This window comes from Acomys minous, assembly GCF_964271855.1.
Source record: "Acomys minous genome assembly, chromosome: 17".
NCBI lineage: Eukaryota > Metazoa > Chordata > Mammalia > Rodentia > Muridae > Acomys > Acomys minous.
This window is the reverse complement of record NC_140500.1, coordinates 58,097,159-58,112,872: the sequence shown is the minus strand read 5'-3', so window position 1 is coordinate 58,112,872 and position 15,714 is coordinate 58,097,159. Positions and strand designations below refer to the sequence as shown.

Sequence of the window (15,714 nt, the reverse complement as noted above, 5' to 3'; positions counted from 1 at the left end):
TCTGACGGGCAGGCATACATGAGGGCAGAATATTGTATAAATAATAAATCTTTTTTTAAAAGGCATTGTTCAGTATTGGAGGGTGGTGAGGGGATTCTGAAGCAGGAGGATGGCTGTGAGCTCGTGGCCAGCCTGGGATACATACCCTGACTCAGAAACAAGACGGGGGTGGGGGGGGGGGTGGGGGAGGGAAGAAGCAACAATGGACACTTAAGAATAGGCTGGATGAATCTAAAACAACAACAAAACAGACTGCCTAGGTGTGGTGGCACACACGCCTTTAATCCCAGCACTCTGGAGGCGGAGGCAGGCGGATCTCTATGAGTTTGAGATCAGCCTGGTTTACAAAGCGAGTCCAGGACAGCCAGGGCTACACAGAGATACCCTGTTTCAAAAAACCAACAAAATAAAACCACACAGAATGAAGCCCAGCGCGGTGGCCCTCGGAAGGGAAAGGCAGGTGAGATCTCTCTGAGTTCGAGGCCAGCCTAGTCTACAAAGTGAGTCGAAGACAGCCATGGCTACACAGTGAAACCCTGTCTCCATAAAACAAAAACCAACCAAAAACACAGACAGAGATAGGGTCTCCCACTGGGTTACTCTATCAGCCGACATTCGTGGACTCCACGGAGTGAGACACAGTCTACCAGAAATGTAAGCACACAGGCAAGCTCGGTTTCCAGTCAAGCAACCGAGACACGAAAAGCCAAGACACACGAAAAGCCAAGACACGCTGCAGAGCAAGTTGCGGGAGTTGCTCCGCACATCCCGGGGCGGGGTGGGATCGGGAAGTGAGCGCTCGCCGGCTCGGTGGGCGGGGCCTCAGGGGGGGAGGTCAAGGGTCAGAAGGCGGAGGCGTGCCCAAGATGGCGGCCTCCATGTGCGACGTGTTCTCCTTCTGCGTGGGCGTGGCGGGCGGCACCCGGGGCTCCGTGGAAGTCCGTTTTGTGAGCAGCGCCAAGGTGAGGCCGGGCCAGACCCAGCTCGGAGGACCACGCCGGGGACCCGGTGCCCACAGCCTGGAGTCCGGCCCGATCGGGGCAGTGCTGGCCTCTGCTCGGGCCCGGGGCGCACGGTCTGTTCTCGTGCCCAGGCTCGTGGCGCTATCACGCGCGGGGAAGCCCAGCCTTGGAGCCTGCGTGCGCACCCCTCCCAGCGGAGCCCCTTGCCCGCTGACGGGGGTTCGTGCTGCTGCGGTTCTGGGTGGAGTTGAGGCCCTGGGAGGTCCTGGGGTTGGGTTGATGCCCTGGGCCAGGTTGAGGGACTCTTGACTAGGCAGTGGGTGGGGGAGTGCTCTGCAGAGGGATATAGAGCAGCCTGGTCCCCACATCGACCCTCCTGAGTGTGTGAGACTTGGAGAGGTAGCGAACTTGGACCAGAACCACTCACCAAGCACTCATCAGAAGGGTTTTAAAGCAAGAGGATGGCACGATTTCGTGGTTTATATTGTCGTGGGTTTTGTTTTGTTTCTCGGTTTTTCGAGACAGGGTTTCTCTGTGTAGCCTTGGCTGTCCTGGGCTCACTTTGTAGACCAGGCTGGCCTCGAACTCAACAGCAATCCACCTGCCTCTGCCTCCTGAGTGCTGGGGCGGGGGGTGGGGGGTTTGTTTGGTTTGGTTTGGTGGTTTTGAGACATAGTCTCACAATGTAGCTCTGGCTGTCCTGGAACTCAACTGTGTAGACCAGGCTGGCCTCTGCCTCTCGAGTGCTGGCCTTAAAGGCGTGTGTCATTCGTGTTTTATTCCTTGTAGAATAGGAAATACACATAAGAGAAAAATCACGGGGTATTGTACTTGTGCTCATATGTGTATATTAAAGGCACATCTTTAGAGTTTCTTTATTCATTTATTTATTGCATATGAGTGCTTTATCTGCAGAAGAGGGTATCAGATTACATTATAGGTAGTTGTGAGCCACCATGTGGTTGCTGGGAATTGAATTCAGGACCTCTGGAAGAGCAGGTGGCGTTCTTAACCACTGAGCCATCTCTCCAGCCCTAAAGGTACATCTTTAAAAGCTACCTCTTTCATTTGAGATAAGATTCTCAGGTACTCCATGATAGCCTTGCATTTCCCGTGTAGCTGAGGTTGGCCTTGAACCCATGTTCCTATCACTTCCCAAATCCTGGGTTACAGAGCCTGGTCGTGGCTGAACCCCCTTCCCCACCCCTATCACCTGTTTTCCTTTCTTTTTTTTTTTTTTTTTTTTTTTTTTTGGTTTTTCAAGACAGGGTTTCTCTGTGTAGCCCTGGCTGTCCTGGACTCACTTTGTAGACCAGGCTGGCCTCAAACTCACAGAGATCTGCCTGCCTCTACCTCCCGAGTGCTGGCCTTTGTGTGTGTGGGGGGGGTGGGGGGGTGGGAGCGTTTCTTTTAATACATCTTTCCAGTACTTTGATATTAATGGTTCATTTCTATTTGGTTAAAGGGTTAACTGGTAGTGTCTCAGGGGAGGGCAAACATCGCACATCTAAATCCTTACTTATGGGTCCTTTAGCCATATCTTACTTATCACCCTGAGAGCAGAGGTCTTGCTGCTGGGTTTCAGAGCAGGCAGCACTAATTTTTTTCCTCTCTGACTTTGCCAGTTGACATATGCAAAATGGTATTGTTTTGTCTTCATTTGCATTCCTCTGGGTAAAAGCCAGGTCGAATAATGATATCCTTGGTCCTTGGCCCAAGATGGCATCTGCTGTTAGCATCTCCATTTCTGTTTGGTTCCTATCCTGAGCCTCTTCCCATTCTGCTCTGTTGGCACTAGGGGCACCCCTGTCCTTCTCATACCCTTTGTGTCCTTAGCTGCTCACATCCCCATCACCCAGAGCTTCTGGTGCTCTTGGGGTCCCACAGTTTGAGGTGTCTTGGACCCAGTAATACTCACCTTTCATCTCTACTACCCCTCTGCTATCTTGCCCCCTCCTTTCTACACTTCCTTCTCATTTTCCACTTCCACCAATCAGTCTCCTTGCCCAGTTCTGTCCTAGCCTTCTCTCAAGACCGCAGCTGGTGACTGGGCCTAGTGGCCCTGGCCTGGATTCCAGCAACTCAGGAGACTGAGGTAAGGAGGACTCTTAGGAGTCCCAGGCCAGCCTAGGGTACAGAGTAAAATCCTGTCTCAAAAACAAAAATCTGGGTGTGGTGGCACACAAGTTTTTAATCCGAGCACTCAAGAGGCAGAGGATTGCTATGAGTTCCAGGCCAGCCTGGTCTACAAAGTGAGTCCAGGACAGCTGGGCTACACAGAGAAACCCTGTCTGGAAAACACACACACACACACACACACACACACACACACACACACAAACCCTGTCTCGAAAACACACACGCGCACAGTAAGTGATTATTAGAAAAATACAATTAGGAAAGTAATTTTGTTCTGCTTTCTTTTTTGGTTTTTCGAGCCAGGGTTTCTCTGTGTAGCCTTGGCTCTCCTGGATTCACTTTGTAGACCAGGCTGGTCCTGGACTCAGTGCCTGCCTCTGCCTCCAGAGTGCTGGAATTAAAGATGTGCACTACCACGCCCAGCTGGGAATATATGTGTGTGTGTGTGTGTGTGTGTGTGTTTGTTTTTCGAGATAGGGTTTCTCTGTGTAGCCGTGGCTGTCTTAGACTCGCTTTGTAAACCAGGCTGGCCTCGAACTCACAGAAATCCACCTGCCTCTGCCTCCAGAGTGCTGGGATTAAAGGTGTGCGTCACCATGCACGGCAGGATTTTCTATTTTTAATGGAGCCTCGGGTACTTTAAAGTATTTTGTTATGACTTGTGTGTATGATGTCTGTGTGTCTATACACATGGATGCATGTGTGCCATATCATACATGTAGAGGTCAGAAGACAACTTTCTGGTTCTCTGTGTTCACTGAGATCTGGACATGGAACTGAGGTCATGAGGCATTTCACCCACTGAGCCATTGGGCAGGCCTATTAAAGATCATCAAATATACTGACTGGCCTAAGAGTTTTGAGTAATTCTTTCTTGAAGTTTGTCTTCCTTCCTTCTGTTCTCCCTTCTCTCTTCCTTTTTTTCTTTGTGATATAGAACCTATTATGTCAGTGGTTCTCAACCTGTGCGTCAGAACCCTTTGGCGGGGTGGTGGGGATCTAATGACCCTTTCACAGGGGTCACCTTAGACCATCAGAAAACACAAATATTTATATTACAACCCACAACAGTAGCAAAATTACAGTTATGAAGTACCAACAAAAATAATTTTATGGCGGGGGATCACCACAGCATGAAGGCTCATAGCATTAGGACGTTGAGACCTACTGCATCATGTAATTGAGGTCAGCCTACGCATAAGGCGGTCAGTCCTGTTACATCAGCCTTCCAGATTCCCAGACAGCAGGCGTGAGCCTCAGTGCCCGACCTTGCATGCTTCGTCATCTTATGCACTGGAGATGCGGAGATATTTTTTTTTTTCTTGAAATAACTTTTGTATGTTTGAGGAATTAATAGAAATAGAAAGGAACAACTCTTGATTCTTTTCTCTTTGTTTTTTATTTGTTTATTTTTGTTGTTGTTTATGAGTGGCCTTGAACTGCTGATCCTCCTTCCTACCAAATGCTGGGGTTACAGGCATCAACCCCCATTCCTCTGGCTTGCCTGTGCACTAGTGACTATTCTCTGCATTTGGTCTTTCAGGACCTGAGGGAGAGGGAGATCTATAGTCATCCTCCCTCTCCCCACATCCCCCTCACATTCCCCCCACATCTCCCCCACATCCCCCCCACATCTCCCCCCACCCTGGGTTTCTCTGTGTAGCCCTGGCTTTCCTGGAACTCACTCTGGAGACCAGGCTAGCCTTGGCCTCAGCCTTAGAGATCTGCCTGCTTCTGCATTCCAGAAGGGGAAACAAGTTTGAAGCCACGTTGGGCGTATGTGGGGTGTGTGCGGGTCGGGGAGAGAGAGAGGGAGAGGCAGAGAGAGAGTGAGTAGTTCAAGTGTGGCTTCCTCAGTCTCTACCCCATGTGCCAAGTGTGCTAGGCTAGGCTTCTTAACCTTTAGTGCTGGTTGAAAGGCATGCCCCGCCACACCTGGCTGGCTACCCAATGTCACGATCTGAAGTTGTCATGAGAGCTCATGGGTCTCTCTTCTTGCTGCTTTATCCCATCCAGGAACGCTGCTTTCATTTTGCTTAGTTAATCCCAGGGGCAAGAAAGTGAATGGATGGGGCCCCAGGAAGCCTAGCAAGAGTGTATCCTGAGCTTGGCCTCGCTCTTTCACTTGCTCTGTTCTTAGTTAGCCTCTATGGCCCGTACCTGTAAGCCCTGCCAAGGAAGAACTATTGCAAGTTCAGGGCCATGTAGGAGACACTGTCCAAAAAGAAAGAAGCTGTCTGGCTTTTGCATAGGTTGAGATTTACAGTGAGTGTGGTGAAGGCCATCTGTACCCAGTGGCAGTGCTAAAGGGAAACAGGAAGTGCCGTGGCACCCACAGTGACGGCATTTTCCTGCTCTAACAGGCATTTTCTTTGCCTCTTTGACAGGGGTACCATCACCTGCTGAAGCAGTAAGTGTTAGCAGAATCATTAACTACATAGGCTCCTGATGTGCAACGTGTTCCCTGCCAGACAGGGTTTCTCTGTATAGCCCCAGCTGTCTCAGATTATGTTCTGTGGACCTATAGACCCTAGGCTGGCCTTGAACTCGAGAGACCTGCTTGCCTCTGCCTCCCTAGTGCTGAGATTAAAGGCGTGCACCATCACTGCCTGTCGCAGGCTAGGCTTCTTAACTCTTAGCATGCACAGGAATTGCCAGCATCCTGTTAAAATGCTTCCCCCCCCTCCCCCCCCCCCGTGAGATGGCTCAGGTGGAAAAAGTGCTTGCCATGCAAGCCTGACAACTTGAGTCCATTCCCTGGATCCCACAGTGGAAGGAAAGAACTGACTGCTGTCACCTGATTGCCACAGAGCTCCCGTGTTCAAGCATGCACATCATACACACATCCGCGCGTGCACGTGGGCGCGCGTGCACACACACACACACACACACACACAAAGGAAGATGCAGATTCTGATTTAGCAGGTCTGGGCAGGGCCTCGGAGTTTGCCCTTTAAACACTGGGTCATGAGGAGGTAGTTCATGAGGGTGCTCACTTGCACTCTATCGCCCCACCTTGGAAACTGCCTGGTAGACTGAGTGGAGTATCCACTTCTCCAGTGGAAAGCAGTTGGCTGGGAGGTTCTCAGGAGGTGTTGGGAGATGGTTCTAGAACTAGCTGAGAGCTTTGTGCATCCTTTGAGCACTGACCAAGGAAGAGGTCAGTTCTCCCCTGACTAGGCTGCTGCCCTCTGCTGGGATATAGGCTGTCTCTGTAACCCTGAGCACCAGCACAGGGGTTCCTGGGGAATCAAGGATAGTGCCACCCTGGTAGCCATTGCTGGTGTAGGAGGCTCCATCCTAGTAGGAACACTGGCCTTGCCCTGGCCATTCTGAAATGTCCAGGTGTCTAGGTGTCCACTGAGGTGGCACCCCACCACCACCACTTGGCCAGCTGAGAGGTACAGCTGAGCTCCTGGAGCTGTAGCTAGCTTTGTTAAAAGATTTATTTTTTTTAATATTCGTGTAAGTGCATCTCACGTGTGTTTGGTGCCTGCAAAGGCCTGGGATTACCTAGAACTGTAGTTACAGGTGGAGTAAGCTGCCTGATGTGAATGCTGGGGAGCAAAAATGGCTCTTATGAAAGAGCAGTAAACATTCTAAACTGCTGAGCCATCTCTTTAGCCGTGTGTGTGTGTGTGTGTGTGTGCGTGTGCGCGCGCGCGTGCGCGCGCGCATGCCTGTGTATGTGCACAGAGGCCTGTGTATGTGCAGAAGAGGGCACTGGGTTTTCTCTTCCATTACATCCCACCAATCCCCCTGCGGGATGGTATCTTCCTGAATCTGTAGCTCATCTCGGCTTGGATGAAAGCCCACTGGCCCCAATGAGCTTCTTTTCCCGTCTCTGCCCTCTTTGGAGCTGGGTTACAGGCATTTATAGACACCCCTGGAGTATTATGTGGGTACCAGGATCCAAACGCTAGTCCTCCTGATTATGGAACAAGCACACTTAACTACTGATCCATCTTTAAGCCCGTTTGTTTTTTTTGAAACAAGGTCTTATGTAGTCCAGGCTAGCCTTGAACCACTGATTCTTCTGTTTCTACATGCTAGGATAATAGGCACATGTCACCATGGCAGGTTTGGAGCTATGTCTTACCCTGTCCATTCTCTGTTCCTCTTAGGGAAAGGGACTGTTTGCCACACAGCTGATCCGGAAGGGAGAGACCATTTTTGTTGAAAGGCCCCTGGTGGCGTCGCAGTTTCTCTGGAATGCACTTTATCGGTACCGGGGTGAGCATGTCTTGCCTGCTTCAGGTGGCTGCTGGGCCTGCCCGTTTTGTGCATGGAAGAGAGCCTTGCACATCTCCTGGCCCAGCCTCTGGGTGTTGGGAAGAATGCTGTCTTTCCCTGGAGAACAGGACCTGAGAACACCTTTATGTTTGGGATTGTGCTCCTGCAGTTGGGGGGGGGGTGCCTCCAGAGTGCTCCTTGGGGAGGACTCTCTCAGACAGAACTTAGAGTCTACTCCCTTAGAATAAATGTCTAGACAGCATGCTGAAGGGCTCTGTACCAAATTAGATGTCCCTACCGAAACATGGTGTATAAGCCATGCTCAGTGAAGACTGAGTTAGGTGCCAGAGCAAGACACCCTTAACTTTGCCAGCCGTGGCTTTCATATCTTTCTTAAGCTAGAGACAAACTGAAAGGAGCGCCAGTCTGCAGCAGGGATCCCATAGGCTGAGTCTGATGGAGAAGCAGTGGGATCAGGGGAGCTAGAGGTTCTTGAAAAAGGGGCACTTACTGTGTCTGGCTTCCCTGCAGCCTGTGACCATTGTCTCCGGGCCCTGGAGAAGGCAGAGGAGAATGCCCAGAGGCTGACTGGGAAACCAGACCAGGTTCTACCCCACCCAGAGCTATGCAGTGTGCGCAAGGACCTCCACCAGAACTGCCCCCACTGCCAGGTGAGTGCGCCTGGGGAATGCGCAGGAAAGGGAGCAGGCCCAGGAGGCTTTGAGTAAGGCAAAGTCTGAACAGACCTGGTCCATTCCTTGAGGCTCACACTGTAGTGAGTGACGGTGAAAGGCCCAGGAATTATTCAGCTGCTTCTTTGCTGCCAGTGTCCACTTTTAGAAAATGCGTTTGGTGGGTGTCTCAGGGTTTCCATTGTTGTGAAGAGACACCATGACCATGACAACTCTTATAAAGGAAAACATTCAATTGTGGCTGGCTTACAATGTGAGAGATTTAGTCCATTACCATCATGGTGGGAAGCATGGCAGCATGCAGGCAGACATGGTGCAGGAGGAGCCAGTGTAGTGGCAGGCTGTCATGTTTCGGGTGGTTTTTCCTCTTGTCCTCATGAGACTCATTAAATATTATACAAATACCTAGGCCATATAGCTAGGCTCTTCTCTGACTAGTTCATGACTTAAATGAACACATTATAGTAATCTAGAGTCTACCTCTTTACATCTTGCCCACTGACTCTGGAGTGCCTGTCTTTATCCCAGAATCCCTTCTGCCTGCTGGATGTTCCACCTATCTCCTGCCTCAGCCACAGGCCATGGGTTTGTTTGTTTGTTTGTTTGTTTGTTTGTTTTTTGAGACATGGCTTCACTGTGTAGCCTTAGCTGTCCTAGACTTTGTAGACCAGGCTGACCTCGAACTCACAGCGACCCACTTGACTCTACCTCCTGAGTGCTAGGAGGCGTGTGCCACCACACCCGGCTGGCCGTAGGTTTTTTAATTGACAGGTGTTCCATCCTTACAGGACACAAGAGATTCCTTCCACAGCTGAGAGTTCTACATCTTGACCCCCAGGCAGCAGAAGGAGACTGTGTCCCACACTGGGCATAGTTTGAGCATATATGACCTCAAAGCCCACCCACACAGTGACAGACTTCCTCCAACAAGGCCACACCTATTCCAAGGCTACACCTCCTAATATGCCACTTCTATGGTCAAGCATTCAAAGACATGAGTGTGTAGGGGCCATTCCTATTCAAACCACCGCAGTGGGACGTGCCTGTGTCTTGGGAGTCCGCTACAAGCTGGAAGGCTGTCTTCCCTTCATGTGGTATAGCAAGCTTAGCTTAGGTGCATGCCTCAGAACAGCCTGTTTTATCTTTCCCTGACTGTTAAGAAAGAACGCACTTAAATGAGGTGGGCACCCCAGGTCCTGAGGGCTAACCTGCACCCCACTTAACAGGTGATGTACTGCAGTGCAGAATGTCGGCTGGCAGCTGCGGAGCAATACCACCAGATCCTGTGCCCAGGCCCATCCCAGGATGACCCCCGGCACCCCCTCAATAAGCTGCAGGAGGCCTGGAGGTAGGTCTCTTCCTCTCCTTACCCTTCCACCCGCTCCTGCCTTGGCTCAGCAGCTGTGAGGAACATTTGTGAGTTATGTCCCTAAGTCGTGTTCTCTACTGTTAGGCTTAAACAGAAGTCACAGCTTTCAGCAGCCTGCCTGTACTCTGAGCAGCCAGCCCTACCAGCCTTTATGCACTACCAGAGAGAGCCCACCAAACCCTAAGGGCTACAAAGTTGCCTAAGCCCAGCCTTTGATAACTGGTGGACCGGCAGGAAGTGTGCTGTAGCCTTCAGACTAGTTTTCCCAGGCTCTGCTCCCAGGGAGGGAATTACCAGGCTACACTTTTCCCCTCTTTCCCTAGGAGTGTGCACTACCCTCCTGAGACTGCAAGTATAATGCTGATGGCCCGGATGGTGGCCACAGTGAAACAGGTGAGCCAGAGACACTGACCCCCAATTAGCTCTGGGTCTCAGCCATCCGACCTTGCTTGGATGCTCTTGCTTCTGCATTTCCTGAAGGACAGCTGCTTGCTATGTGGACTCCAGAACATGCTAACCAGAACTCAGGTGTAGGCCGTGGGCACTGGTTTTGCCTGTCTTAGTTTTTCTGGGAGATGTTTGTCTTAGGGAGCAGCAGTTCTTGAATTTGATAGGCATCACTGTCCCAGGATAGTGTCTTTCACATAAAGGGAGAGGCCATGCTGACCCCTCTGTCTGTACTTCCTCAGTGGCCTTCTGTTTTCAGGATGTTTTGAGTTGGCAAGCCCTGGCCCGGTTGGGAAATGGCTGAGTGTGGGCAGAGTGGGAAGGCAGACCTGGGCAGAAGCTCTTGGTTGGTGGCCATTCCCTCACAGAAGGGACTTGAGAAACTTAAGCCTCCTGTTCCACATGGGCCCATGGTCCTCATGTGTATTTGTCCTGTAGGCCAAGGACAAGGACCATTGGGTCAGGCTTTTCTCCCAGTTCTGCAGCAAAACAGCCAACGAGGAGGAGGAAATTGTCCACAAACTGCTGGGAGACAAATTCAAGGTTGGTTTTTCCCCATGACCTCTTTCCCCCACCCCTCAAGTAGCCTGGGGTATCTGTGGCTACCTCACTCCACATTTGGATTCTTCTTGGCTAAGGTGGGGCTAAAACCTGGTCCTAAAACTCCCTTCAAATGTGTGTTCCTGGCACTATCTACCTTTGCGACCTAATATAGACCTGAAGTTGGAAGTAGGGACAAGGGAGCGCACGCTCTACCCGGGAGTGCACGCTCTACCCGGGAGTGCACGCTCTACCGGGGAGTGCACGCTCTGCCTGGAGTGCTCATTACTCCACGTGGGAAGGCAGGAGTAGGCCCAGCAGGTTTTCTGGAGAGTGGAGGGCCAGGTCCGCAGGTCTGGGAGTGCTGTGGAATTCACGTGGTTAGAGTGAGACACTTCAGCCTTCCTTTGGAGTTGCCAAAGTGGGAGGTTGCCAGGGCTAGAGACTGTCAAAGAGAGGCAGACAGGGCGGGGAAGATGTCCCCTAGGGTGAGTGCTGTTGTACTGGGTCTAGAAGCATAAAGGAGAAAGCCGAGCAGGCCAGAAGGCCAGGCAAGTCTTGGCCACTCCAAGAGGGGGCGAAAACGGGTGTTCTAAGCCTTGCTGCCTCAACCTTGCTGGAACAAGTCCTGGAAACAGGAAGAAGCTTTAAGCTCACACCCTCACTTGGAGCCTGCAGACAGCTGGAGATAAGCACTGCTTCCGTCCCCAGGGGAAGCTCAGGCCACTCTCTTTCACCTGACTTTTTCCCACCTACCTAGTGCCAAGGGGGACGTTTCCAGGGCTGCAAATGTCCCTCTGTTTCTCCTAAACCAGGGCCAGCTGGAACTTCTGCGCAGACTCTTCACGGAGGCCCTCTATGAGGAGACCCTCAGCCAGGTGAGTGTGGGAAGGCAGGCCCGGAAGCCTGGAGTCGAAGTGAGGCTGACTTAAGAAGCTCCCGCTGCACTTGGGTTAAGAAGACCACCAGACTCACCTCTCTCTCCCTACAGTGGTTCACGCCTGATGGATTCCGGTCTCTTTTTGCCCTTGTTGGAACCAATGGTCAAGGGATTGGAACCAGGTTAGAGAATGTTTAGACCTATTGGGTAACCCCTGGGTTTAGAGGGAGTTAACGAGGAAGCCACAGATTCTTTAAAGATGGGTGGGGTTGGGTACTGCCATGACCTGGATAGGAGTGAGGCAGGGGAATTTGCTGCTGAGTCTTGCTCTTTTGGGAGGATAGGATGCTTACTCTAGAAAAAGAACAGGGTGGGGTGGGGGGCTCTTCTGCCTGGGCTTAACATACCTGGACATGGAGATCCCTGTGACCTGGGCCACTTCTAACCACGGCTGCTGGGACCCCAGCTCCCTTAGCCAGTGGGTGCATGCCTGTGATGCGCTGGAGCTGAAGCCGCGGGACCGGGAGCAGCTGGACACCTTTATTGACCAGTTGTACAAGGACATCGAGGCAGGTTGGTGTGATGGGGCTGTGGCTTCCCCACCCCTGGGGCGTCCTTAGTCAGATAGTCGACACGGTTCTTGCCAGGGAGCTCTAAGCTTATGGTAGGGGAAGGCCTTCCCTGTGTGCCCATGGGAAGCCTCAGATATGTCCACAGGCCATACATGATCTGAGACCTGTGCAGAAGCTCAGTGCTGGGGGAGGGAGTCAGAGGAGCAAGGCTTCTCCCAGAAGCAAGCCTAGGCAGAATGGTGGTACCCAGGTGTCTCGTTTGGAGGGTGGCAGGACAGCTGAGCTGGTGTCTGTTCTTGTGACTTTAATTTCCTTTTCCCATTGCTATCTGCACATTCCAGCCACCGGCGAATTCCTTAACTGTGAAGGATCTGGCCTCTTCGTGCTTCAAAGCTGCTGTGAGTTTTGGCACTGGGGAGGACTGGGCCGACAGGCTTCTGCCCTTCAGGTCATCTTTCCCAGTTTGCCCTCTCTGGGCTGAGCAGGGCAAGTCTAGAAGTGGAGTTAGGTCTGTTTCTTTGGAGATCCTCTTGGACATTACTGCTGCATTAGTTGCATTCATTTGTTTGTTCCTGGAGTTACCGGAGCCAAGCCCAAGGCCTCATCCCCAGACTTCTGCTTGTGTTTTAATAGGTATTTGTAGTGGGCCGGGGCCACCTGTAGGGGCCACTGCCCTGTGGGGTGTGGTCAGGAAGCATGTGAGAACCTGAGGCCTGCAGGACCTGGGAAGTGGGTCTCGGGTGGAAGTCTCCTTAGCACCTCCTGGCTGTCTTTATTTTGCACTGAGGTCTTTAGGAAAGAACACTGGGTAGAGAAAACAGGAAATGGGGTCTCAGACCTGCCCTTCCCTGCAGGGTTCAGCCACAATGCCGTGACCCAGAGATTGTAGAGTTAAGGCCCTTTTTAAATAAGAGTTTTGACACTGGGCGGTGGTGGAGCACCCCTGTAATCCCAGCACCCTTGGAGGCAGATCTCTGTGAGTGCAAAGCCAGCCTGGTCTACATAATGAGTCCAGGGCAGCCGATGCTACAAAGAGAAACTTTGTCTCAAAACACCAAGAAAAAAGTTTTGAGACAGGGTTTCCTGTAGTCCAGGTTGACCTTGAACTTGCTATGTAGCCAAGGATGACTTTTGGATTCCTGATCCCCCCTGGTGCCACCTCCTAAATGCTGAGACTTCATACATACTATGCCTAGCTTTTTTCTTCTTCTTCTTTTTCTTTTTTCTTTTTCTTTTCTTGAGAGTGTCCAGTGACTAGACTGGAACTCATTGTATAGTCCAGTTGGGCCTCAAACTCCTAACAAATCCTAAACCATCCTAATCTGCTCATGGGGTGGAGACTACATCTGTGAGCCACTGTGCTTGGCTTGAGGATAACAGTTTGACTTTATTTATTTATTATTTAGTGTTTGTTTTTTGAGATAGGGTTTCTCTGTGTAGCCTTGGCTGTCTTGGACTCACTTTGTAGACCAGGCTAGCCTGAAACTCACAGCAATCTGCCTGCTTCTGCCTCCTGAGTGCTGGGACCCTGATTCAAACCTAGGGGTTGAAGGTGTAGACCAGTCATGAAATGCTTGCCTAACATGTTCAAGGTCTTGTCTCTGTCTCTGTCTCTCTCGCTCTCTCCACTTGTTATCTCTTTTGTGACCCAGGCAACCACAGCTGTGTCCCCAATGCAGAGACCTCCTTTCCAGAAAACAACTTCCTTTTACATGTTACCGCCCTGGAGGACATTAAGCCAGGCGAGGTGAGAGGGCTGGGCGGCAGGGGTGGGCATAGGGCCTGTAGCTTCTCTCCAGGAAGCAGCAGAAACTAGCTGGAGCCCTTGGTTGGGCTATGGTGAGCCATCACAGGCCCCAGAGCCTGAGGCTTTTTGCCTGTGAGGATGCTGTAAGCCCTCCCAGTTCTTCAGACACTTTCAGAAAGTCTCAGATTAGGCAGTGCTCAGTGCCCAGGCCCTGACCCCAGCTACCGTTTACAGTTTTCTGTGGCTTGGGCCACGGAGGCTAGTGTGGGTTGTGGGGTCGGGTTGGTGACCACAGCCTGACAACATTTTTTCCTGCACAAGTTATCATACCAACATTAACCTCTGCTCCCATCCAGACCTTAGCTACTGTCTGGTTTCCCCGTGGTGTAAGGTCAGCCTCCCTCCCTTCTCTGTCTTAGACGCAGGTGGGAGTCTTGCCTGCTGGAGGTATGGGAATGGCTGCTCAAGGGCACTGAGCCAGGCTCCCGGGGAAGGAACCGTGGCTGGCAATAGATAAGGCAGCTGTCGGGGAAGCGCCTTTCCTTCCTGATAGAGTGCATAGGCACTCAGGCCCTCCTCTACCCCACAGGAAATCTGTATCAGCTACTTAGACTGCTGTCAGCGCGAGCGAAGCCGCCACAGCCGTCACAAGATCCTCAGGTGCCAACTGGGGACATGGTTGGGCTCTGGGGCTCTTTCTGTCCCAGCAATTGCCTGACTTGTCACCACTCTACTTTGAAGGGAGAACTACTTGTTCATCTGTTCCTGTCCCAGATGCCTGGCAGAGGCTGACGACCCCAATGTGACCTCAGAAGAGGAGGAAGAAGAAGATGAGGAGGGAGAGCCAGAAGATGCAGAGCTAGGAGATGAGATGACTGATGTGTGATGTTACCCTGCCTGGAAGGGGCCCTGTCCAGACCCTGCTGGAAAAGGGGGCCCGTCCTCCACAACTGTGGTCGGAAGGAGCATCCCCTCCCCCTTGCACCCGTTGCCTGCTCTCTCCCTTCTAGCATCCTGCTGGAGGGTAGGATTGAGGCTGGACCCGAGCCCCACCCCCCACCAGACCTCATGCCCTGAGCACTGCTGCTGAGCTGCATTGGCTCTGTGCCATCACCAAGCCTTCCAGAACTGGCCTTCCCCTGCCATGCTCCACTGTAGCTCTGAGACTGGAATCAGGCTCCAGGCCTCATAGTGTTCTTCCTCCTGGGCCCCTTGGCCCATACTCACCTGTCCACCAGAGGCTTGCCTTCTACTGACTGGCTGTTAATTTGAGTGGCGCAACAAAGTGGCCAATCTGAGAACAGGCTGTTATCCTTGACAAAAAGAGGTAATATGATATCACCTACCACAGCTGCAGCTGAAGTAATGGCCTGCTACTTGGCAGCAAGAGGCAGGAGCAAGGGCCCTCTGAACACTTCAAAAGATTCCCTGCCAGGGGTGCTAAGCTGTCCCCACTGGACACTGGGAATGTGGAGATGAACCTATTCTCCAAACTCCAGAGTTGCTGTGCCTGTGTCTTGCCTCTTAGGCTCAGGCAAGGGGACTGGCTCCATAAGGTGTGGAGGGGCCTGTTTTCATCCGAGTGGAGACTACCTCCCTTTCTCAGGCTAGTAGTATGGTAGATGACAGATTGTGCTCCTTAGGATACTCGGGCTTCCCTGGGACCAGCTGCAGTGGTCCAGCAAAGGGCCTCTGGATCTCAGACATCCTCCTTTAAGATCTCCACAGAACGCTGAAGTCTTCCAGAAACCTGAAGGAACTGGGCAGGACACTTGGAGATGAGCCCTGACTTTATTCTCTTCTTGCCACAGATGACCGTCTCACTCTTGGGGTGGGCACTGTGGAAATTACACCTATCACTTCCCATTCCATTCCTGAGACACCTGCACATGGCCTTGCTGGGGGCTCCCAGGGAGGACCAGTGCCCATGCTGCGGGCTCTTTCCAAGGTGGAACTAGGTGGAACGTGCCTAACTGGCCCTTTTACCTGTTGGGTACACTCCTTCACAACAGCCAGCACCCTCTCCCTCTGGTCTGCCCACTGGTCTCAATAAAATGTGAGTGGTGACAGACCTCGCCAGTGACAGTTTTTGTGGAGAATGGGCTGGGTGGACCACTCTAGGCCGGTAGCAGT

The 15,714-nt window shown here is 51.9% G+C and overlaps 1 protein-coding gene across 1 annotated transcript; it reads left to right on the top strand.

Annotated features, from left to right (window-relative positions):
• The first annotated feature begins 829 nt into the window (after positions 1–829).
• Positions 830–15,651, top strand: SMYD5 (SMYD family member 5). The gene is made up of 13 exons (XM_084766176.1): positions 830–962; positions 7,226–7,334; positions 7,866–8,005; positions 9,253–9,374; positions 9,719–9,788; positions 10,281–10,385; positions 11,198–11,260; positions 11,374–11,444; positions 11,729–11,835; positions 12,176–12,232; positions 13,487–13,581; positions 14,171–14,241; positions 14,323–15,651. Exons 1-13 carry the CDS (start codon positions 867–869, stop codon positions 14,465–14,467), a joined length of 1,251 nt encoding a protein of 416 aa, XP_084622302.1. The 5' UTR covers positions 830–866; the 3' UTR covers positions 14,468–15,651.
• The last annotated feature ends 63 nt before the right edge of the window (positions 15,652–15,714 follow it).

Bases quoted from the DNA above. Each gene is read 5' to 3' on its own strand.
- SMYD5 (XM_084766176.1), top strand. From the start codon at position 867: ATGGCGGCCTCCATGTGCGACGTGTTCTCCTTCTGCGTGGGCGTGGCG. The intron at 8,006-9,252 runs GTGAGTGCGCCT...CCCACTTAACAG, and splicing joins AGAACTGCCCCCACTGCCAG to GTGATGTACTGCAGTGCAGA. The intron at 11,261-11,373 runs GTGAGTGTGGGA...CTCTCCCTACAG, and splicing joins ATGAGGAGACCCTCAGCCAG to TGGTTCACGCCTGATGGATT.